The sequence below is a fragment of the Hetaerina americana genome, unplaced genomic scaffold (assembly GCF_022747635.1).
Source record: "Hetaerina americana unplaced genomic scaffold, ioHetAmer1.1.p SCAF_5, whole genome shotgun sequence".
Classification (NCBI taxonomy): Eukaryota; Metazoa; Arthropoda; class Insecta; order Odonata; family Calopterygidae; genus Hetaerina; species Hetaerina americana.
The window spans coordinates 70048223-70071175 of NW_027287095.1; the positions used below are offsets into that span (position 1 = coordinate 70048223).

Genomic DNA, 22953 nt, shown 5'->3' on the forward strand with positions numbered 1-22953 from the left:
ACGTATCGCATTCGTGCTTTCGATAGATAACAAAGGCATGTTGCAAAGCGCTGAGTTATCGTAATCTGAATTATTATTTCAGACGGCACGCCTCAGTGTGCATGTTAAACGGAGATGTTGTAAATGACCTTTTTTCGTCAAAACAGAACAGAAAATGCGTTACGCTCAGCTTGTTATCGGACCTGCAGGATCGGGAAAGGTACCATTGCAAAAATATAGCTTTAATTGGTATTTTTGAGGCATATCAATTGCCTACATTTATTTAGTGCAACTAATATTGACGCAACCGCACTAAGATTTAACTACTAATTAAATGAAGAACTTTGACTTGTTTTAAATTGCTTTTATTCCTTGGCCGCAAAGTCCCTTCGGGCTCAGATTTTGAAATATACTGTGAAGTGTTTTTATTAAATGGTGCGACCAGTTTACATTTTGTTCATCGGATAAGCTTTATTTCAGTTCTCCATTCACTAATCAATGCTTAATTAGGATGTTGTAATACTTTCCTTTTAGTCCACCTACTGCTATCATATATTGAGGCATTTTGAAGCTGAAAGGCAGAGCGCAAAAGTTGTCAACCTCGATCCTGCAGCTGAGCATTTTGAATATGAACCATTAGTAGATATTAGAGAACTTATTCATCTAGATGATGCTATGGAAGACGATGACCTAAAGTTTGGCCCGAACGGCGGTCTTGTGTTTTGTATGGAGTAAGTAAATCTCACATTATCATAAAGCCATTCCTTTGGTGAAGTAATCATGCACCAAATGTTGGCAATAAAACACGCCAATGTCTGTTCGAGGAAAATGGCTAAAATGCAACTTATTCATTACATTATCGATACATTTTTACAGGTACCTTCTAGAAAACAGAGATTGGCTTGAAGAACAGCTTGGAGAGGACGATGATGATTATATTTTATTTGATTGCCCAGGACAAATAGAACTTTATTCGCACATGACCGTCATGAAAGATTTGGTTGAAGTCCTACAAAATTGGAACTTTCGAGTTTGTGGGGTGTTTTTAATGGACTCTCAGTTTATGATTGACGGGGCAAAATTTTTGGCTGGCACCATGACAGCCTTAAGTGTTATGGTGAATCTTGTCATCCCGCATGTGAATGTTCTCAGCAAAGTTGATCTCTTGGGAAAGTCTGCAAAAAAGCAACTGGAGCGGTTAGTAACATTTTAGCTTGTGTCTGCTGTTAATGGTGGATTGGAAGAGGCGATTCCGTAAAGGAACTCGCGCTAAAAACGTAGAACGAAGGTTGCATGCAAATAAAATTAATGCAGAACTTCGCGTGCGTACATCATAGAGGCGTGGAAACCCCTCTTATCGTTCCATTTCGGATTGGGCGCGGTCATACATTTCTTTTTTAGGAAAGAAAACGTATATACATACTCTCTCTTGACTTTCCTCTATTCTGCCCTGTTCTTGCTTACTTATTTCACCATTCACATTTATACATGTTTTTCTGTCCCAGAAACTACTATAATTCCTCTACGCGATAGTCTCTTTGACCAAATTCACCCATGGCTTTCCAGGTGTACCCCACCTTATCAAAACATTTACCCTACCTTGTATGTCCGTTTTTGAATAGTCTATCATCATTTTTCTTTATATGATCTAAATAGCGAAGCACACTTTCCTCATGCCTATTTGTCTAATTTGCGGGAACCGGATGCATGTTCATTGAAACCTCTCTTCTTCCTTGCTCTAACCAATTTTCACCACAGGCACTCATCAAGTGCCCTATATACACTGTATTTAGTAGACAGTCGTGCTTATCCTAGCAAACTCAAGTTTGGCTTCCGTACGATACTGTGAAGAGAATACTGTCATTTTTGCTGTCTGCGGCCATTATGTATGTGTTTATGTACTAGAAACAACATTTGTATCAGTATTCAAATGGCTTGTGATCTCTTCATCTATCACATCCATTTTGCTGTTTTGTATATAATCATCCATTTGTTATTATATTTCTCCATTAATGCTCACTATGCAATAATTACTTTCATTCTCCTTATCAAAATGACATTATTGTTTCTGTTCTTTCCTTGAAGCTATTCAGGACCCCTTGTGGATTTTCTGCCAGCAATACTTGGGGAAAGAACATTTACAACTCCATTCCTTAAACCTCCCTTATCTCACACATTGATGTATTTGAAAAACTGAATTCCATGTTGACATTATGCATTGTTTCATGCAATTTTTTAGTTAAAAACATTCTATCTTCTCATTATTTTCAAGTTTAGCTGGTACAAGATAACTGCCCATGCACTCTACATTATACTCTCTCAAAACTTGCCACAATGTTACATATTTGCATTGTCATGAAGTTGCGTCCTCTACACTTAAACATTTCATGAAGGCTTCTCCACTTTTCAAAATTCTTACATCTATTCAAGCCTCATTTCCTCTTACCTGTATCAAATTCCCTGGAATTATTTTTGCTACCTAATGCATCCATCTCTTTTTCATGATCCACGCCACTATCTTATGAATTAGAAATGATCCCTCCATTAGTCTATAATATTGCATTCTTTCTGGGAAAAATCATCACTCTTATTCTTTATCTCATTCATTCCTATGCCCTTTGCATTCCCAAAGCAGCTTATTTCCGGTGCACATGTAACAGCTCCCCCTTTAGCTTTAATTGCTTTTAATTCCTCTCTCTAACAACCTTTCTCTTCTCAATTCTCTGCATCACTTTTCATTCTCCCTATGCCACAGTTTCTGCATACATTTTTTCATGGAATTTCAGGGAATTTAAAAATCATTCCTTTCATAAGCATCCCTCTCATTTACATCTTCAATATATCCTTTGAGTTCAGCTTATTCAGCATTTTATGACTATCAAATGTTGGTGAGGCAAAATACCATTCATTATTTCTATGCCACCAGTATTTCAGCTTCTAAACCACCAGGATGTTTATGATTCCTAGTAATACTATTTTATTTGAGAGCATTAACTCCTTTTGTCTATTGCCCTCTCATTGCAATATTCAATATATTTTTCCTCATTTTCCTGATTTGACTTCAGCTTATTTAGCATTTCATGACAATGAATTGTTGACAAGGCTGAATACCTTTCATTATATTGATGCCGCCAGTATTTTAGGTTCTAAACTGCCAGGAAGGTTATGGTTCCTAGTGATACTATTTTATTTTAAGCATTAACTTATTTTGTGTCTAGCAATTAAAGTGTATAGTCTCTCTTGAGTGAAAACGATATAAATTAATATATGGTTTTAAAATAAGTGGATAATTCTGTTAATATTCATTCCATTCATCTACCACAAATAATTTTTTTTTTCAGATTCATAGAGCCTGATGCCCGAAACTTACTCTCTGATGTGGCTAATAACTCAAGATGGCACAAGAAGTATCAAGCTCTTACCGAAGCATTGGGGGCATTGATTGAGGACTATAGTTTGGTTAGATTTTATCCATTGGATTTGAGGGATGAGGAGAACATTGGCGATTTGGTGCTTTCCATCAATAATGTTATACAATTTGGTGAAGATGCAGATGTGCAGATAAGGGATTTTGATCCTCCTGAAGAGGATGAATAATGTATAAATAAAGTATTTTTATAAATAAGTTGTTTTAATGAAAAAATTTAGGTACATGTCCAGTGTCATTACACTAAGTTTCCACATAAAAAAAATTATATTAAAAATCTAACTACCCATCACTGCTACCTTTGGCATCTTTAACAGCAGCAGCTAGTCGATCTCTCTGTTTTTTCTTCTGGGTTTCCAAAAAGTTCTGGAATGAATCCTTTTCTTTCAGTTCATCTGGATCTGTGAAGAGAAAAATCACTATGTACCATACAAGTTTTTCATAAAAATGTTATTAATTTAACCATACATTGCATTAGGTTTCACGATATTTTAACAATTTCATTTCTTTCATGCATAAAGCAATGATTTCCAATGGTTGGTGCACAAACTTAGCAGGAACTGGGTCTGAAACTTTGGGGGATTGAATAAACATAAGAAATGCATCTTTCAATATTAAGGATATTGACAAGCCCTGGACTCAATGTAATTAATTCCACAATTACCAATAATTTAAAACCAAGCAGTTCAATGTAACAATTTCAGAAAGTAAAATTCATTTGCCTTTTGGGAGGGACTAGGATTTTTTAAGGCGAATGATTTTTATGCTGCAATCATTGCATTGTAATGCATATTAGCAGATTACCCCATGAAAAACTTACTGTTGCGACCTTTCCCACAGTTTCATGCAATTTACCCCAGCAGTTTTTGAATGTTTTTTTATAAATAAGTATGGCGCAAGTTCAACACGAGTGGTTGAGTCTGCCATTTGAAGGCCAAATGCCTCCATTAGAAGCTCAAAGGCCCTGCCTGTTATCAATATATGGGGGCTACTCAACGGTCAGCACTGATGCATTGTGTATAATTTGCGGGCTACGACCCTTAAAATACGACATCTTGGAAAGAAATGCTGTAGTCAAATTACAATCTGGACAAAGGGCTAAACACTTCAATCTTGAACTTGATGAAAATCAATACATAAGGAAAAACGTCTTAAATAAGAGACTGAGGTAAGAATCCATCATTCAGTGGCAATCTGATTGGGATAACAGTGATCAAGGCTCATACACAAAGGACATTTTCCCTGTTATTTGCAATAGATTAAAACTAAAAATCAACCTTTCACGCAAATGTACCCAAATGCTATCAGGCCATGGAAATTTTTCAAATTACCTTCACCAAATGGGGAAATCGAGAACTAACCTATGTGATATATGCTTAACAGAGGGCACCGCCAAACACAGAATTGAAGAATGTATCCAATATGAAAGAACAAGACTAGAAATATGGCATAACATGGTGGTGAAGAAAATTAAATTGGGCGAAATAGTATTATTCTGCTTAAATACCAATGGTAAACTCCTATTTGGTTTTGTCACATAAGTGGTAATTAAGTAATGTAAGCAGACACATCTAACACATTTTATTGTCAGTGTAAATTTTCCTATTTAACATGCTCTACAACTAGGCAAAAAATCAAAATATACCATACATTCCCGATACAAACTATTATTGTACTCGAAGTGCCTAAATTCTAATGTTCTGCGTATTCTGTGAATGGTTAAGTGTGTAATTTCAAATGTATCATTATGTACCTATTGGAAAGTTGAGAGTTTATGTCAATAACTGTTTAAAAATCTCATATCGGATAACTTTGGCGATTGAAGACAAAAGGGGAATTTAAGCGTGAGCAGGTATCCCCTCAATTAACATATAGCAGTGTTGTATAACTATGTATGTTGCCACTTGAATAAACAAGGAAGGGTTGGTTAGGATGTCTCTACTCCTACCACACCCGTTAAAAAAAAAAAAAATTCCAAAGACATTAAAAAGCAAAAAAATTGTAGCTATGTCACATAGAACTCTTGTAACAAACTGTATCCTTAAAAAAAAGTCGACGACTTCATCAATTCAGGAACATGTTCCAATTGGGAAAAATTTGCTTAATGAGATGAAATCTTGTACCAAAACAAACAAAAATCCTAACATCTAACACCAAATCTATTTAACATACCAAATCCAAAAGGGTTAATAAACTCATAGTTTCAGAGATCAACTGAGATGCCCACAATTAATTTAACAAGCTAGTTTTAGAATTTAGCTCCTTAGATTTCACAGGCAAATTTTGTGTTACTACACGGAATACCTCAAATTTAACCAACTGAGTGTAACTGCTAATTTGGTACAAAAATTGCCAGGCTATCGTATTGAGAAATGCAGTATTTATGAAATATTTCTGAAAACATTATTCATAATATTTTTCTGAAAATTTTATAAGTTAAATCATGTATAATACAGAAGTATGAAAAAAGAATAAAACAAAAATATGAGAGAATCAATTATTTAACTTTATTGTCATTGAAAAATAGTGGCTTGTAGCAATGGTGGTACTTATGGGAAAATTTGTCAGAGGCACTCATGGTAGCATTTGGGTTAACAGATATAATGCTTGTTACGAAAGCTTTCAAAACTCTGCATTTGGTGATGAGAAACCTCAATAGCATTGGAGCAACTAAGAAAGAGCCATAAGACCCCCCCACCCCGTAAGACCAGTTTTAGTACTCATCAATTGTATGGGAACCGCACGAAGAATGGCAAATTACAAAACTGGAGAAGGTCCACAGATGGCTGCCAGATATGCACTGGGGAAGCATAGGAGGATGGAGAGTGTGACTGAAATATGAAAACTGCTGGGCTGGGAACCTTTACAAAGTAGAGGAAAAATAAGCAGACTAAGTGGAATTTTCTGCATTCTGAAGGGTGAGAAAGCTTGGGCAGAACTAAGGAAAGAGGTGGGAAATCCAAATTTTATAGCGAGGAATGATCACAAATTCAAAGAAATGCCAGGCACAAAGAACACATTAAAAAAATTTTCATTTCTCAATAAAACAATTGTTGAATGGAACAATTTACCTGCAAAACTATTCGAGCCAAATGAACCAAAAGAAAAATAAAAGTGCATGCATGGCAAGGGGAGAATGAGGGCTGCAGGGAAAAATTCAAAGATGGTAGGAAAATTGGGTGTTGTGCATATTGAGTTGGAATAGAATGTTGAAGATTGTGAGAGTGAAAAGAATGTTGGGCATGCAGTTTATGGAAAGAGAAAAAAGGTTGGATAGAATTTTTTGTATTGTAGGGTGTTACCATGTTAAAAATGCATTTTTTTATGTAATCAACCAGTTAAGGTAGGTTTTGGATGGACATGACAACCAAATAAATATTTTGTGACTCTTTACAAAACACAATCTAGCAACCTACTCTACATCAAGCTCCTCTTTATCTCTGAGTACTTCCTTCTTCCATTTAAACAACTGTGTTAAGATCTAGATTTAAAATTGATAATTAATTCAAGATAAGATAAAACAGTACAATGCTTTGATTAATGTATAAACTTAACCTAGACCATATTGCATACCACTAATGACTATTTAAATGACCAAAGGAAGGAAAACAAGGAAATATTTGGTAAATCATCTCATCTCTTTCTAAAAATGTGAACCATTATCCATTCTCACTTTCATTGGTATAAGTTGTTTGGCACCCTGGAAGAAGAATGAGATAATTTTCCAAAGAATATAATTTTCATCTTATCAGCAGCAATCTCTATATTGCATGAAGTAATGAAGATTAAGAGCAATGTTAAAAATATTTTATCCATAGAAAAATACATTTATTTAGGCCTTTGAATCTTTACATCAATGTCAATTGAAACTGGCCAGTCAATTCAATAGGCTTTTGAATTGAAGTGGGCAGATTTAGAGGGCAGATGAAGAGAAAGATGATCCAGAACATGAAAGACATACCATAAATAATTATTGTACTAGTGCAATATGAATGGAGCAAAAGAATGACAGTTGAATATGGATGGTGAAAAACAAATGTTACAGAAATGTGGTGACCAGAACTACACATTCTTATGATATCAGCATACCTGTGAGAGAGTTTGGGAGGAATCTTACCTGATCATTCATGTATACCTTTATTAGCCATTTCTAATTTATTATATAGAGCTATGTTTGCCTTAAAATACATTTAAATCATCATAAATAACTCAATTCTTACAACCTTAAAATCCCATATTTCATACTAGTCTAATTTGCCTCCCATGAATAAACGCGTTTCTACTGAATGAGGCACCAAAAAATCATACGACAAAAATATTACAGTTTTCATTCCTAGCACAACATTAATGACTTTATTTTGTAATACACAAACTGCCCTTCCAGCTCACTTACTTTTAACAGTCACCCATCCTCAATAAAGACACAACTGCGAGGTGATTACTCTGCGTATGTTTAAGGTATTAATTTGATATAGTTTATTACTATGTAGCTGTAGTTAGCCAAATCGAAGAGGAAATATGATTGGATAGCCACAGAGGAAGAAATCTGGGTTGCTGCTAACTGTACACAAAAATATGTGGAATATGGGTAGGAGGAATAAAGAAAAAAGAATAGATAGGATATTCCAAATGATCAAACCAATTTTTCTGTCAGTTCACCAAGCAATAACAATATCCTCACACAAAAATGAGCACAGTATATCATTCAAAATGCTAACTAACTTATTAGTATTACTGCATACTTTTAAACAAGGAAATGCAATAAAGAATGAGACAATCACAATGTAACCATGCCCTGTTGATACAGATGCTACAGGTAAACAATATGCATTCTTTAGGCATCTCTCCACACTGCTGTGACTGAATGAAACACTTTAAGTGAAACCTAAATGAGATATTTTCTATTAAATAAATACCTAACAAATTCAGGTCAAATGTTTTGCACAGTTTGCTATACACAAAATTTACTGCCCTTCACACAAGTCAAAAGTAACAAAAAACGTTAATAAATTTAATATTCTTTATTTGCTCAAAAATTTTCTTTTAATTCATCATGATTTAAAATAATGAGACTATGACCAATTATCACAAAATATAATCTCCTTTCCATCATCAATGTCGAAATTTAGAATGCAATCAGCCATGATTCATCTAATTGATACCATTTAGTACGACGTTTTGTTTCAATGGACCTTGGTTTTTCAAATATATTTTTTACAACAATCTTATATACAAAATGGCAATGGAAGTTATAATGCTATTTCTGCATTTTCTTAATTAATTTTGTACTGTTTTTTTTCTTATTTGTAGGTAATTATAACTACCTCGTATTACTTATATTATAACTACCTTGAATTGAAATTTGTCAAAGATTTATTTTCCTATAAATTCAAACAAAGTAAATGCAGGTCCATGAGCACTTCAATACATGCACTTACCATCTTCAGGATCATTTGAAACTGGCATTTCTTCTTCTTCATCACTACTTCCAGCAGGGTTCAAATAAACATCCGCAAGATCTTGACCAGCTGGAGCAGTACTGATTAGCGACAAACCTTTTCCCTTTCCTCCACCAAGGTCTCTTTCCAATTCCTTTAGTTGAGCTTCAGTTTGATCTTTCTCTTGAGATTTTTTCTCCGTTTTCATTCTTTCCCACTCAACCCTGTAGTCACTGTACAAACACGTAAATTTGAAAATTATACCAAATGTCGAGAATAGGTAAAGCATATGGCTAGGAATTACTGTAAGCAATAAACAATCGTTTAAAATATTACCAATAAATTATTTTACACTAATATTATATCATAAAAACAAGTTTTTTTCATTTTAAAAATCATGTATCTTTGTGAACAATGATGGCTGTAAGGGTAAATTCAAATCAAAGTGGATTTACTGAGGGGTTGCAAGTTTTGATTGTCAAAATAAATGGAATAATATGAAACTATCAATACATATACAATAAGTCTAAAAATGCATTTGCAATGAATTGCAAGAAAACAATTCCATTTCCTGGCAAATAAAAATTTCCCAACTTAATTCTCCCACAGGGACTGAAAGGCAATAATAAATCGCTTTGTTTCAAAATAGTGACACATTAAATATTCCAAGAAACTGTGGGAGATGCCAAAATAGTAACTTTAAACTGAGTCATCCGCTAAGTGTGCATTACAATGCAACAATTCCAGAGTGTAAAAATCCCCATCAAGGCGAATGATTTTCATTCAGGAATTTTTACATTGAAACAAATTACAGAGTTCATAAAAATGTAAACAATTTACTCAGTAGGTAGAAGTATCTACAACTAAATAATACCTAGCTAGTCACCACATTAGTATGCAGGAAATTATTTTTGACAGTCAGAGATGAAGAGGAAGACCAAGAATCCTGTAAATTGTAGATACAGAGTAAAAATAAGCCCTTGAATCTTTGTGATAGGCAGTCTATTGTTCTTATTTGTCACTGTATATGTTTGCCCTGCTAAAAAGGGCAGGGCAATGGATCAATTCCTCAACATCACAAATATAATTGCAAAACCTTTCATCCATTCTCAATATATTTAATCCAACCATTAAACTTCCTGTCTCCTGAGATTTCCACCATTTCTATGAATTGTATTATGCCTTCACAAACTGTGGTTCATAGGGTTTTTCTTTGTATTCTATTTAATTCTGAACCAGTTTTCAACTTTAAGTTAAAAAAATTTGGTTAAATTATAATATTGCAATTTTAAAATTGCTGTATTCTTGAATAAGTTTGTTGATTACTTGATATTTATAATTAATTTATAAACATTAATGTTTACTGTTGCATTTTTATAGCACATATGTTGAGCCATCAACACTATAGTTGAAAACATTTTTCTACATTGATAATTGTATCATTTCTTCATGTCAAAGCTTACCATTACAAAACTTTCTCATTTACAATTATCTTATTTTTAAATAAGAAATCTTTGTCCCGCAATAAATTGAGATTAAATGAAAAGCAATATTTTCCATTTAATTTTCAATAAAACTTTTTCCTGCTAAACCCAAAATCAAGGCATATTGATATTGTAGTTGCAAATATGGTATAGTATCCCCATGACAGGTGAAAAAGTATGGCTACCCCAAAATGTATTTTGTGTTCAGCAATGCTTATTTGGATCCCCCCCGATTGGTTATGGTTGGTATGATCATTAGGCATAAGACCTGCTAATTATACATCAAACACATAAACCAATCAAAATTAGTTTGACAAGTAACCAAAGAGCTCATCACCATATGCCTTTCCCAGGTCTCTTGGGATTAGTCGAAATTTTTATTGCAATAAAACATAAATTCACATTATTTTAGCATGGAACCTTTTCACATTCTCCATCTGCTTCTACATATCCCCGGCTACTTTGAATACTCCTTACATTTATTAATTCCACAATTCAATAAGACAACTCACCTTTCATACTCTTCATAGGCCTTTTCAGCTAGTTTAAAAAATTCCTCTACCCCTTTCCCCTCGACTGCTGACATCCCAACCGCATGCAAACCCTTGTAGAATTCATCCAATGCCAGTGACATAGAGCGTGTCAAATTAGAAATGTATGATGTCTCGTGCTCCAGAGCATCTTGAAATGCTTCGAAGTCTTGCATCCATTCAACTGCATACCCATTGTCCACGATATCCACCTAACAAAAGGTAAATATTTACTAGTGCCATGAAAAATAATTGTTGGGAAAATAGCCCAACACAACCAAAATCTCCTTTCATTTTATTTGTTTACCACAACGATGAAATGCATATGTCTTATACAAAAAAGGAAAAACCATCGCATTATACCTTATTCATTGCCACAATAAACGGCAACTTTGATTTGTAGAGAATTGAACATGCATAAAGCATGTTAGACATAAACGTTGGAGGACTAACACTTCGGACAGTATCCATGACATAAACAATGGCTGTAGGAAAAACCGATGCCAAACACTCGGTAATTATACTCCCAGACGCTGACCATGTGAAAACTTCTATTTGTCCAGGTGTATCCAATAAAATATAATCATGTTCTTCGGCACGTTTCTCCAACAGATTTATCACCTGAAGTTAAAATTTTGCTTTAGATATGGGTTTTGATTTCAGAACATTAACTTCAAATTTTACTTGCACACATATACCTGATCGAATTTGGATGAAAATAAGTTGAGAGAAGTTACGATGGCTCCATTTGGTCCAAGTTTGTACTTTTTCATCACTTCCTTGTAGTTGACAGTATCCCTAATATCTTAAAAAATATTCAATTACTCACACATTATAACAAATCACAACCTTCCCATTTTCAACAATAACCTACCTATATTAGCAGGATATGGAACTTGTCTACAAGCCGGGTCTAAGTTTAAAACATAAGGTTTTTTACTGGTTTCGTACAAATGCGTGGTTATTCTTGATACTAAAGATGTCTTTCCTGATCCTGCCATCCCTAAAAATATCAGGCACATAGGACGTCTTTTACTAGGAGATGCAGAAGAACCCATGTCCATGGGAGAGTCTTCCAAAGAAGTTGCCATTCCTCGCTACATGTATTTAAGTTACCACCATCAGCCAAATAAATACGTAATTCACCATCTGTTCAAGTCGCATTACGATTTTCAATTGAAAATTATAACCAATTGAGAAACGTCACGTCACTCCTGTGATGCCAGCAGTGAGGTCATTGGTCGGTTTGTAAATGCCGTATTGAATTGTTTAAGTGACATTACTCGTGAACATTACGGTTTCATAACATTCCTTTATTTTGGGGTACCCGGTACAGCTTCTATACCAAACGTTTACTGAGTGATAAGTCCTATCTAACATTTTAAATCTGCAGTTAGTTCATTTATATGTAAATTGACATTTATTTATAGCCAAGAAACTGTGCTTTAGGAATTTTCCATTACTACAATGCAAATTAATACTTACGTGTCACCGTGAATTATCTTCTCCTTAGGTGGTTCGAATATGACGTCGCTGCTTTATATTGCATTCCTTTTTCTGGGTTTATTATCAATATCAGAAGCGATTAACTGTAAAGGCTGCATTCCCCTCGACAGCTACACTTTTGACAAGGTAGATGGTTTAACCTCTGGGTAACAATTTACTAACTAGAGAATAAATAGCTTATGATAATGGGAAATTTCTGTTCTTTCAGGTGATTTCTAAATTCAAGGCATCAGTTATTAAATTTGATGTAGCATATCCGTACGGACCGAAGCACGACGAATATGCTAAAGTATCAGAAGCGGCATTTACCATTCCTGACCTACTAGTGGGAGAGGTTGGCGTTAAAGACTACGGAGATCAGGAGAATTCCGATTTAGCCGAAAGGTATAAAGTTTCCAAGGAAGATTTTCCTGTTATAAAATTATTCGTCGAAGGGAAAAAGGACCCGTACACATATTCCCCGGATACGTCTGAAGAGTTTACAGCGGATAACATAAAAAAATTTATTCGATCTACATCAGGTCTGTACATCGGTCTTCCAGGATGCCTTGAAAATTTTGATCGACTGGTAACAAATTTTTTATCTGAGACCGATGAAAAAGCTCAACGGAAATTATTGCGCGACGCTGAAGATCTCTGGGATAAAGCGAAAGGAAGAAGTGAACAAAAGGCAGCAGAAACTTATGTTAAACTAATAAGGAAAGTCCTTGAAAAGGGTAAAGGATTCGTGGATGGGGAAATAAAGAGGGTAGAAGGCATAATTAAAGGTAAAGTGAACAAAGAAAAGAAAGAAGAAATGCAGAACAGAATTAATATCTTGCAGAGTTTTCGTCGCGATGAATTGTGAAAGTGATTCAAATTGTGGAGTGATAAAATGGCAGAAACTAAATATATACTGAACGAATATAACGATTTTTCCTCGTATGTCCTTCTGCGACCCAGGATGTAATTCCATTTCAGCATTTACCTAGGGTAGTGTTTCAGTCTGTAAAAATTTTACATTAATAGGAAACCATGGCTATCCAGCGTATGATTTCCGGCAAATGGAATATTGTGTGACTGGGTTATTACATAATTTGATTTTAAATTGTTAAAAATTATTTTCCGGCAGAAAATTTGTATAGTTTCTGTAAAATTAACTGCCAATTCGAATAATATTTCAATGTCCATGTTCCATGTCGGTTCCTAATTAAATATAATCCACATAATAAAACACGGCAAACCAGTTTTTAAGTTAAATTGGCCTTTAATCGTCTTATGGTACTAAGAACATTGAATAAGTTTGAGGTACGGAGTTTTTGGCAAAAAAACCATGTTACTTCGCATGATATTAGGGTTGATTGATATTGTGGCATCAAGTTCTAAAAAACAAATTTACTGCATAGGCCTGCAAAATTCATAACGTTTGAATTATAAGCCCCAACCCATTTTCTCCTAGGAAAGATTCTGACCCACTATATATCTTTTGAGGTTCCATTGGTAGATGCTCCATTAGCAACCTCCAAAGGGAGATTGAATGAGCAGGAAACTAGTGAGAAGTCTCTTTGGCTGATAGAGAAATACTATTGATTGGGAAAAATATCCAACTTAACTGGGATTGTGTGAACCATTCATAGACCAAAGTTGGTATGCAAGGAGACAAATAAAAACTAATTTTAGGTTTCATATAAAATGCTTTACTTTGAAACACTTCCCAGACATAATTGCTATTTTCAAATCATATATATCTCATAAAAATTGTTTTTGTATATCAGCATACCTTAGCATTTATCTATGATTTTAGGTGAAATAGACATAACAAAAATATATCTTTGATTTTTACAGCATATAAAGCATATTGAAATCTAATAATGTATGTATGTTTGGTATAGATAGTGTTTCCAGTTTATGAAGATTTAGTTACATAGAAAGTGATATGCACAGACACTTGAGATTTGAAAAAACTTACGGATTCAGTATATTTTATATTTAGAAAGTTGAGTCAAGTAAAATTAGAATGAGGGCATTTATTTTTCAAAATAGAAGTTTCATCAATATTTTACCTTTTAAATAACCCTGGAACTTATTCCCATGCCTTAAAAAGTTGTTACTCATGGCTTGAAATGAGATCTTTTCTATTTACATTTCAAGAGTTGCTTGGCAATACAACTTCCCCTCTCCCCATTGCTATGAATCCACCTTTTTCTCTGAGTTTTCTTTGGGCTCTTCCGATTTTGACTCTGCAATTTCAATAACATTTTTACTTTCGGCTGCTTCCACATTCTTTGCTTCAGGAGTACTTTCCTTGAGGCTTCCCTCTGTAGTCTCACTCCCAATGTCCAGCTTCTCTAGGTCCTTCAATATTGTTTCTTCATGTGCTTGAGAAGGTGCTTCATCTTCACTTTCATCAGATTCACTTTCAGTTTCTGTATGTTCACCATCCTGGTCAGTTTTCTCATTATCTAAGAAGATAAAGCAGTTACATAGATTTCAATATTTATACCATAAAACAGAAACAGTACACTGGTTTTGAAGACCAGGCAGTCTTGAAATATTCATTCACATGAGCACAGCAAAAACAAACACTAAAAAGAGAGAATTCCAAAATTCATAGTTATTAAATATCATCAACTGATATCGAGGAACATTTGAAGTCAAAGAGATATCAAATTTACCATTTGACTGTTATTCAAAGAGTGTATAAACCTGGACATCAGATTGATATAATGAAATTCAAACAAACCTCAAAATGTACTTAATTGACCATACACATTCATTATTACTACTTAGGAGTCCATTGATTAAGGTAGCTTTTGGATTGACAGCAGCTATGCAATCCTACATTTCTTGCTTGCACAATAACCTGTTGCTTAATTCTATATACATTATATTTCCTGTCATTCCACCCAACATCCCTATCCTTTTCTTACCTCTACCTTGCTTGCCTAATATCCTCCCCCTTTATCTAAGTCTTTAGCTTTCTATCACCAATCAAACTACCAGGTATCAATCCTGTCTCTTTTTAAGTTCTCCTAACAATGTTCTCTTCTCTCCCACCCTCCTAGAACTTCTTTGTTTGATTTCCTATCTGTCCATAATAAAATTTCCATCATCCTCCATGCCCACATCTGAAAAGCCTGCAATGTAGGCCTTTAGTATAGCAGCTTCCTTGCCTAACACAATTCTTTTTATATCTCTACCAATGAGACCAGCTTGGTGCAAGATAGGTACACTTCTATCTGCTCTAGTGTTTGCCCTCCCATTTTAACATTTTCCACAGCTTTCCTCTTCTGGCAACCCTCATAACCTTACACATTTATGTCCTACTTTATTTATGATGTTCTAGTGGCTCCACACTTCTTGTTTAAGTACTCCAATTCACAACTTTATAACAGGGACAAACATTTCTCCTTTATATTTTCCTTTGCCCCTACCAACCACACATCTAATGTAACCCGCAATACAAGCACACTTCAAAATTATAGTCTCCCTAAAAGGTTGGAGATGAGAAAATTTAAATCAACCACTTTCACTACTCCTGTAACTGAAAAAAGAGATTAATATTCAATGGAGCCACCTAGAAAGGCTATTGGGGCAAAAAGGTCAGGGGAATTCGCAAAGGACAAAGGGAATTTATGGTTTAAACAAAATGAAGCATTAGACAAACTATTACATTTCAATTAGAAATATTTCAAGAGGGTTTTTATCTTTTATCATGTAGATGTGCACCACAGTCATTAACAAAATAATAGCACTTTGAGAAATAAAATTTGATGAAAAATGAATTAATCCATCTTTTCGATATTCCCCTATTTGAACACTTACTAAACCACGCCAAGAAAATTGTATCCACATATATAGCCACACACTACTCCAACAAAGAATTGAAAATAGTATATCTTTATCTGGCTCTTCCAAAATTTGCAGTATATGAATATTGTGGATCCAGACGAAAAAGGAACTTTTGAAAGAATGGTGCTGTGTTCTGTAATAGGATGGAGGTCATAATTAAGATATAATTGAACTAGCATCATTAGGAGCAAGCGCAAACTTTTCCATCATTAACTCCTAAGTTTGAAATTATAAGAAAAGAAATCACTTTCTTTAGTAAAATTAATATATTTATCGGTAGTGATCCATAATGTAATTGTGTTGTTTTGTATTTTAATACAATTAAATAAGTTAGCATGGTTATTCACGGAAATATGTGATATAGGGTGATTACTAGAATCAATATATAAAGAACCTTTCTCTTGACATTTTCTGTACTCATAGTTTTCTATATTCACTTGAAAATACAGTAGAGTGAATGAAATAATGAGTGTACATTTTCTTGAGACCCTTAAAATATCTATAATGGAGAAAACGAGCAAAAATACAGGGGAACATTAATTTAGAGTTTTCATTGCACTAATGGATAGGTCAAATATGTGGTTTATCCTTCCTGAGAGTCTAGGCGAAAGAATCATGAATACCTTATCAACACCCACATAATACTAGAATTTTTATGAGAAATGAGACATTGTTTGCAGCTAAGCCAAGGATAATTTTATTTGGGAAGAAGATGAGGAAACAAAGTAGTATTAAATCTAGGCGAGATTGAATAAATTTACATCTTGTTGGTAAAATATATTTAAGGTTGCGGGTAGAATAATAGAAACTGGCCCCTCTACTGAAATGGTAATCATGATCAATGGAGGTTTGAAGTATGAACAGATAATTGCAATAGTACCAGGTAAGTTCCTCTGGCCTTCAATGGCAAGCACCAGATCATCCCAGTAACAATCCATTTATAAGGATTGCAAAAAAAATAGGACAATGAAACATTTAGAATGGCCATTACAACTAATAGTTTCAAATTCACACATTTGTCACTGCATTGAAGATAATGACAATTAAAAACCAGGAAATAACGTGAAACTTATAACAAAGTCAGAACAAACTGAATTCCTCTGTGTCTCAAAGTTAAGGAGAATTGATTATTAATGTCTTCTAAAAGAAAGCAATTTCAATACACGACATTGGGGTTTGGGTGAAAGGGAAATTTTTGATGAGATTAATTTCTAACATGGGTTTTGTCTTCAGAATTGTTTAGAGAAAATTAGGCTTTCAAACACATATGGATGCATGTATTAAGAAAAGACAATGACGTGCATTTGTCAACAAAACCTTGGCAGACATTTCATAGCATTATTTACAGTTTTGATAGATGAGGTTATCCTATTTATCAAAGTTGTAACTGTTTTTTAATGAAGTCCTCTTAATGGCTATGAGAACTTTCATGGCATGCAATAATATCCTTATTATGTTGAACTACCAAAATATCAAAGGCTTACGAAGTAAGTTAGATGCATTCTGAAAATCTATACAGATTAAGCAATGCAATACTGCAAGTCTCATGAGAAATTAGCGGAATTATTTTGTGAAAATAATTTACCATGTTCAGGAAAGATCAAAGTTATTAACTAGGGAAAAACACAAGGAAAGAGTTATAGCAGTAGTCAAAACTACATTCGTACCCAAGAGAAAATAACAAATGGAGATGGACAGAGAGTTATTTCAAAAATATATCCTAAGGTGATGGATTTATATACAGAAATGATATCCCCTTCCCAACTCTAGACTGGGTGCGTATCACCAATATTATGATGAAATTATTTTAACTTACTTTTTGAGGGCATTTTAATTATTGGCAACTTCAAAATACCAAAATTTAATGTCAAAACATTTGACGAATTAAGTAATATTAAGTAGCAGAATTAAGACCTAAGCAGAGCAAAGCAAACGACAAGGTAATTTCAACAGGGAACAACTAAATTTAGTCTTAACTAATGTTGAATAAATTGTAATATCTTCACAAATAGTGATTATGATGCAATTATACCCAAGGATTGACACCATCCATCTAAATTTTTAATAGTCAAGTCATTTTACTAAAATAAGTATTATCCTCCAAACAAAATATATTATAATTCCAATTCTTATAATCTTATGTGAGGCGATTATTTAATTAGTATAAAAGTCTTTTGAGAAAAGACTAGGGATTACTGAAAACAATTACAGAAGTTCAATATGCAACCAAATTATTTTACTGTTACATAAAGGCCGTAATGAGTGAATGTATACCTTATATCACAAAAACCAATTATCTATCATAGTACTCAGTAGATTCCATATCATTAATAAAGTAAGAAAAGACAAGAAATTTCAAAACATGAACGGCTCCACAATTATCGTTATCATTTAGTAAACATCTCTACCAAAGAAAACAAAATTATAACGAAAACTATATCTAAGGTTAGAGAAAAGTTTTAATTCTATTATCATTTGGATATATGAAAAAACTAGAAACCTAAGAATGGTGATATCAGATTTAATGAAGTATAATGAAATTACACTGACTCATTTACCAGACATAGTAAATAACTTTAAGAGTTATCTTCAATCATTATAAGATACACAATCTAATGTACACAATTGCTTATGAGAATTTCAGCCGATTAGATATATTATTACAAAAACGAATTTGCACTTTACCACAGATTTAGCTTTATTTAAATCTAAGGAAAAGGGCAGATTTGTTTTCCTTGTAATGACGAACTTTCACTATATATTGCCGGAATCTATTGAGTATATTTGATTAGATGTAATTACAGTTTTAGAATCTGATATTAAAAAGGCAAAAAAACAACTGGTCTCTAAAAGACTATGTGATGACGGCATTCCTGAGCAATTAATAACTCAAAACTTGTTGAAATATATTTGTACCACCCTTGCGCAATTTATTTAATCCATCTTAAAAACACTTTCCCCGGTAGGTGCAATATAGCTCAAACCTGTCTGATACACAAAGGGGGAATATAGATAATATAATTACTAATAGAAAAACAGCTGTCTTGTCTTAGTCTTTTCCAAACTATTTGAAATAATTGTTCAATAAATTATTTACTCTCAAGTTGAAAATTACCACAGTGTTGATCAGATAGCTGAATATGGATTCAGATCAGGATAGCCTAAATTCTCAAATCTCAGGAATTTGATTGAGGCAGTTTATGAAATACAAAATGACGATAATCAGGTACATGTACACAAACTTTTTAAACAAAGATGATCACTGTATTTTGATCAAAAAGCTAGCAGATTTTGGTCCCTCACATGATTTATCATAAATAATGCAATCCTAACTTCAAAAAAATGTGGTATTATTGGAAGAATGCAAATATTTCTTGAATTACTTGAAAATAGCAAGCATAAATCAGAAGAAGGGAGGTAGATTAGATTAACTGCTGTCAGAGAAAAAAACAAATTTTAATTCTGCCTTTATTACATAAAGCCATTGCAACCTGCTTCCATGAAAATTGCTTCAAAATGAAAGAGCATATTTTAAGTATTAGTTGCTAATGATATTGAGTGGTTTTGTACCAGCTGCAATCCCAAGTATCAGAATGTGAGCGAAGATACTAACTATTTTGAGGTTATTGCCATACTTACATTCACTATCGTTGGTTTCAAAAACAAAACAAAGAAAAAGATAATGCCACCTTTCTCTCCTTGTAATGATTGTGATTTGACAGAGTTGATTGTAAGCAATTTGAATGGCAAAAAAATACAGAACAAAAAAGTTCTTTTTACAAGGCTTATGCAATACCTCAGGTATGGAAGTAGTAAAGACAAAAGCTCATAAGATAGGAATTGCACTTTGAACATTGTTAAAGAAATTTCATGTATTCTATGAGCACCCATTCATACAACTTGAATTGCTTACCCCAAAACTCCTGACAATAGAACGCAAAGTTTTGCTAATGAGGATTAGATGAGTCTACTCTCACCTAACAAACAAACCTTCAAAGTAATTAATGTGGTCTAGAATTAACAATTTCCTTACGAAGGGACTGCCTTCTTAAATACACCAAAAAGCAAACTATGGCCTTAACCATAACTCTCCATTGTCTATGCACCTAGATGCATTTTTATTTGCCTTTAAAAATTATGTAATAACTTTTAATAACTAATTCTCCATCTCTTCTTGGACTTACAATATTTTAAGTGTGTTAACTCAAGATACAGCAGAACACAAAACAATGGCTATTATAGCAATAACTTAACTGTTATCACACCTGTAAATACGATAATACAAATCTGTATTCCACACATTCAGATTGTGATATAAGCTATGTCATTGTTATGAATTCAGTTCTTAACTAATTTTTCGATTGTTTGATTTATGCACCCTAAAAACAAATATTTATTTTTGCACATTTTTGCAAAAGCGCGAATCTTATTCATTTCAGTCAAAAAGTAGTGATTCATACACAAATAATCTATCATACAGTATTTTGTTAATTTTGAAGGAATTCAAACATTATATTAAACGAGAAATAACAGGTTTTACAAATATTTTCATGGAGTCCTAAAGAAGGGGAAAAACTAACTTTTACACAGACCGAGTTGTTATGCACCAAATTTTAACCAAAGACAAGGACAATCATAGTTAAATCCTGCCAATGTTTGGTGACAATTATTTAAAACTGATTTTCAAAACTAACCTTGATGACTATTAACTAACTTATACTTTTGAAATGCCGGAGTTTTTAAATGATAAATTAGGTCCCATTGCAAACTACATTATCAACGTTTAGTCAACATTTAAGCCAGGCAACAATGGATTTTGATGCATGACAACTGTTTAATGTGAGTAAAAATAATTCTGTCTGAGGTTTTGTGCACGTATGGTATGATTGCGACATGAGTGAGCCTTCAATGCTTTTCAGTAATAATGATGTTACAGAGCCGCTATTTCCAAGCTAAAGCACAATAAACATCTGGGGAATGTTGAGTTTACTAGCCGAATTATGCTAAATAATTAAATAGGAATATCTTACCATTTTCTTTACTATTCGACGCAATAGCCTTGGCCTCTTCAAATGCTTCTTTCCACTTCATGGCATCTGAAGGGAATATATAAGTATACAATTAAAATACGATAACTTGGTTATTCTCAGAAACTGCCGAAGTACAAACAAATACATACTTTCCGCATTTGCAAATCTAATGGCCAGCAACTCATTGCGTGGTGTATCATCAGTTAAGTCACCTGAAACACTCCACACCCAGGCACGGTCGCTGCCACAGTTTGGCTTTAGTTCCATCCACGGAGTCACTACAAAATAAAAACACAAAGCCAATTCTAAAAGCAACTTCAACTAGATGTGCAGTAAAATTATTAGAAATGATTTATTACCGAAGTGATTTGCACAAATCTTTAACGTTTTGTCTCGTCTCATCACTACCCTCACGGTGTTCTTTTCTTTATTATGAAGAAGCTTCACTTCTCCAGTCCCTCGCTCTTTCCATTCTGGTGGAGTCTCGCTGGTATCATACCTAAAAAGCTTAGCCCTCCTGCAAAACACATAGAACAAGTAACGTTGGATTATTTAATTAACTCTACTTTTTCAGATGAATCACCACGCTGATCAATTTAAATTACAATTTGATTAATTCATCCTCGTTCTCCTCAAGAGTGCACACCACGACTTCAGGCAACGTTATTATGGGCTCAAAATGTATTTCAAGTTCGGCACTTGTGTCGTGGGTTGCTACATCATTCTTATCACCCTGACCGTTCTGAAAAGGAATACGATAATTAGATTAATTTTTTCAAGGAAATAACATATTCATTCTAAAACAAAATATAATATCAAAAGGGACGCAAAATAATTTTAAAGAGTACGACAGCGAGTTACTAATGTATTCAATATAGTTGATAAAAATTGGTCATCATCAAATATCAAGAAGAAATTCATTCGCGCTTAAATTTAGCGTATTCGAAATTAGGCGGATAATTCCAGTATTTAACATACCATTTTAGTCTCCATTTCGTGTTATAAAAAAGCCCCACACACAACACTTCCCGCCACGACTAACGCGTAGCGCAAATTACTCCTTCAGTTCCCGTCCTCTGAACTAATAAAAATGTTAACCTCACCACCGTGGACACACTTGGAACTAAGAATGAAAATTATTCACAATACAACCACAGGAGGGAATGCGAACAGATTTATATTTATTAAAATGTTTTATGCCAACACCGCACAAATCAAATTGAAAACAAGCGTGGTTGACAATTTTGACAGCATTTCATTATCTAATTATTTTAACAGCAATGCGATGTCAAATGATGACATGTTGCCAGTTTGAACCATTTAATGGTCTAGGAGTATAAATCAGTTGTTGAGGTTAAACTAGGCTGTCGCAGACTTCAAAGCAAATTCAAATAGATTCCAAAAGAAATGTTAGATTACATGGATAAGAATTGGCAACAGCACATTTGATTGTTTTATCGGGTGGTTTTCCTATTGAGCGCTTATATTTGCCTGTTTAGCATATATTAGTGACTTTTGTGGATACCCATGTAACTCTTTAAAGTGGAAAACATGAAAAATCATTAATTCCTACTGCCGTACACATAATCTGAAGGACAACTCCAATGAACAAATGAAAAACGCTAAAATAAAATGGAATATACTGTTTATTTTATGGAGTATGTTTATTCAAACAAAGTAAAGACATTTGGAACATACAAAGAACACTCAAAAGTCTTCAAGGATATA

At 33.7% G+C, this 22953-nt stretch overlaps 4 protein-coding genes across 6 annotated transcripts; 2 read left to right on the top strand and 2 right to left on the bottom strand.

Moving 5' to 3' along the window:
* The first annotated feature begins 78 nt into the window (after positions 1-78).
* On the top strand, positions 79-3604 carry LOC139694026 (GPN-loop GTPase 3). Its single transcript, XM_071592418.1, has 4 exons — positions 79-199; positions 514-710; positions 856-1176; positions 3321-3604. Exons 1-4 carry the CDS (start codon positions 155-157, stop codon positions 3574-3576), a joined length of 819 nt encoding a protein of 272 aa, XP_071448519.1. The 5' UTR covers positions 79-154; the 3' UTR covers positions 3577-3604.
* On the bottom strand, positions 3589-12004 carry LOC139694025 (GPN-loop GTPase 1). Of its 2 annotated transcripts, none has more exons than XM_071592416.1 (6): positions 11733-12004; positions 11557-11663; positions 11222-11479; positions 10841-11070; positions 8845-9077; positions 3589-3807 (listed from the first exon to the last, which is right to left on the bottom strand). In XM_071592416.1, exons 1-6 carry the CDS (start codon positions 11947-11949, stop codon positions 3689-3691), a joined length of 1164 nt encoding a protein of 387 aa, XP_071448517.1. In that variant the 5' UTR covers positions 11950-12004; the 3' UTR covers positions 3589-3688. The 2 variants fall into 2 exon arrangements, with proteins under 2 accessions (XP_071448517.1, XP_071448518.1); XM_071592417.1 differs by having other exon boundaries at positions 11557-11656; positions 11733-11803.
* A 70-nt stretch (positions 12005-12074) lies between these two features.
* On the top strand, positions 12075-13589 carry wbl (endoplasmic reticulum protein 29-like protein wbl). Of its 2 annotated transcripts, none has more exons than XM_071591770.1 (3): positions 12075-12266; positions 12372-12490; positions 12573-13589. In XM_071591770.1, the coding sequence occupies exons 2-3, from the start codon at positions 12383-12385 to the stop codon at positions 13209-13211; spliced, it is 747 nt and encodes a 248-aa protein (XP_071447871.1). In that variant the 5' UTR covers positions 12075-12266; positions 12372-12382; the 3' UTR covers positions 13212-13589. The 2 variants fall into 2 exon arrangements, with proteins under 2 accessions (XP_071447871.1, XP_071447870.1); XM_071591769.1 differs by having other exon boundaries at positions 12076-12250.
* A 435-nt stretch (positions 13590-14024) lies between these two features.
* LOC139693562 (ran-specific GTPase-activating protein-like) lies at positions 14025-22423 on the bottom strand. The gene is made up of 6 exons (XM_071591768.1): positions 22204-22423; positions 21831-21967; positions 21585-21742; positions 21375-21503; positions 21226-21291; positions 14025-14805 (listed from the first exon to the last, which is right to left on the bottom strand). The coding sequence occupies exons 1-6, from the start codon at positions 22216-22218 to the stop codon at positions 14531-14533; spliced, it is 780 nt and encodes a 259-aa protein (XP_071447869.1). The 5' UTR covers positions 22219-22423; the 3' UTR covers positions 14025-14530.
* Positions 22424-22953: the final 530 nt, after the last annotated feature.

Excerpts from the sequence above, each read along its gene's own strand:
- LOC139694026 (XM_071592418.1), top strand. The coding sequence starts at position 155 with ATGCGTTACGCTCAGCTTGTTATCGGACCTGCAGGATCGGGAAAG. Across the intron at positions 200-513 it reads GACCTGCAGGATCGGGAAAG|TCCACCTACTGCTATCATAT; the intron begins GTACCATTGCAA and ends CTTTCCTTTTAG. Across the intron at positions 711-855 it reads GGTCTTGTGTTTTGTATGGA|GTACCTTCTAGAAAACAGAG; the intron begins GTAAGTAAATCT and ends ACATTTTTACAG.
- LOC139694025 (XM_071592416.1), bottom strand. The coding sequence starts at position 11,949 with ATGGCAACTTCTTTGGAAGACTCTCCCATGGACATGGGTTCTTCTGCA. Across the intron at positions 11,071-11,221 it reads TTATTGTGGCAATGAATAAG|GTGGATATCGTGGACAATGG; the intron begins GTATAATGCGAT and ends ACCTTTTGTTAG. Across the intron at positions 3,808-8,844 it reads TTCAAATGATCCTGAAGATG|ATCCAGATGAACTGAAAGAA; the intron begins GTAAGTGCATGT and ends TTCTCTTCACAG.
- wbl (XM_071591770.1), top strand. The coding sequence starts at position 12,383 with ATGACGTCGCTGCTTTATATTGCATTCCTTTTTCTGGGTTTATTATCA. Across the intron at positions 12,491-12,572 it reads ACAGCTACACTTTTGACAAG|GTGATTTCTAAATTCAAGGC; the intron begins GTAGATGGTTTA and ends CTGTTCTTTCAG.
- LOC139693562 (XM_071591768.1), bottom strand. Across the intron at positions 21,504-21,584 it reads GATTTGTGCAAATCACTTCG|TGACTCCGTGGATGGAACTA; the intron begins GTAATAAATCAT and ends TTTATTTTGTAG. Across the intron at positions 14,806-21,225 it reads GTCGAATAGTAAAGAAAATG|ATAATGAGAAAACTGACCAG; the intron begins GTAAGATATTCC and ends TTATCTTCTTAG.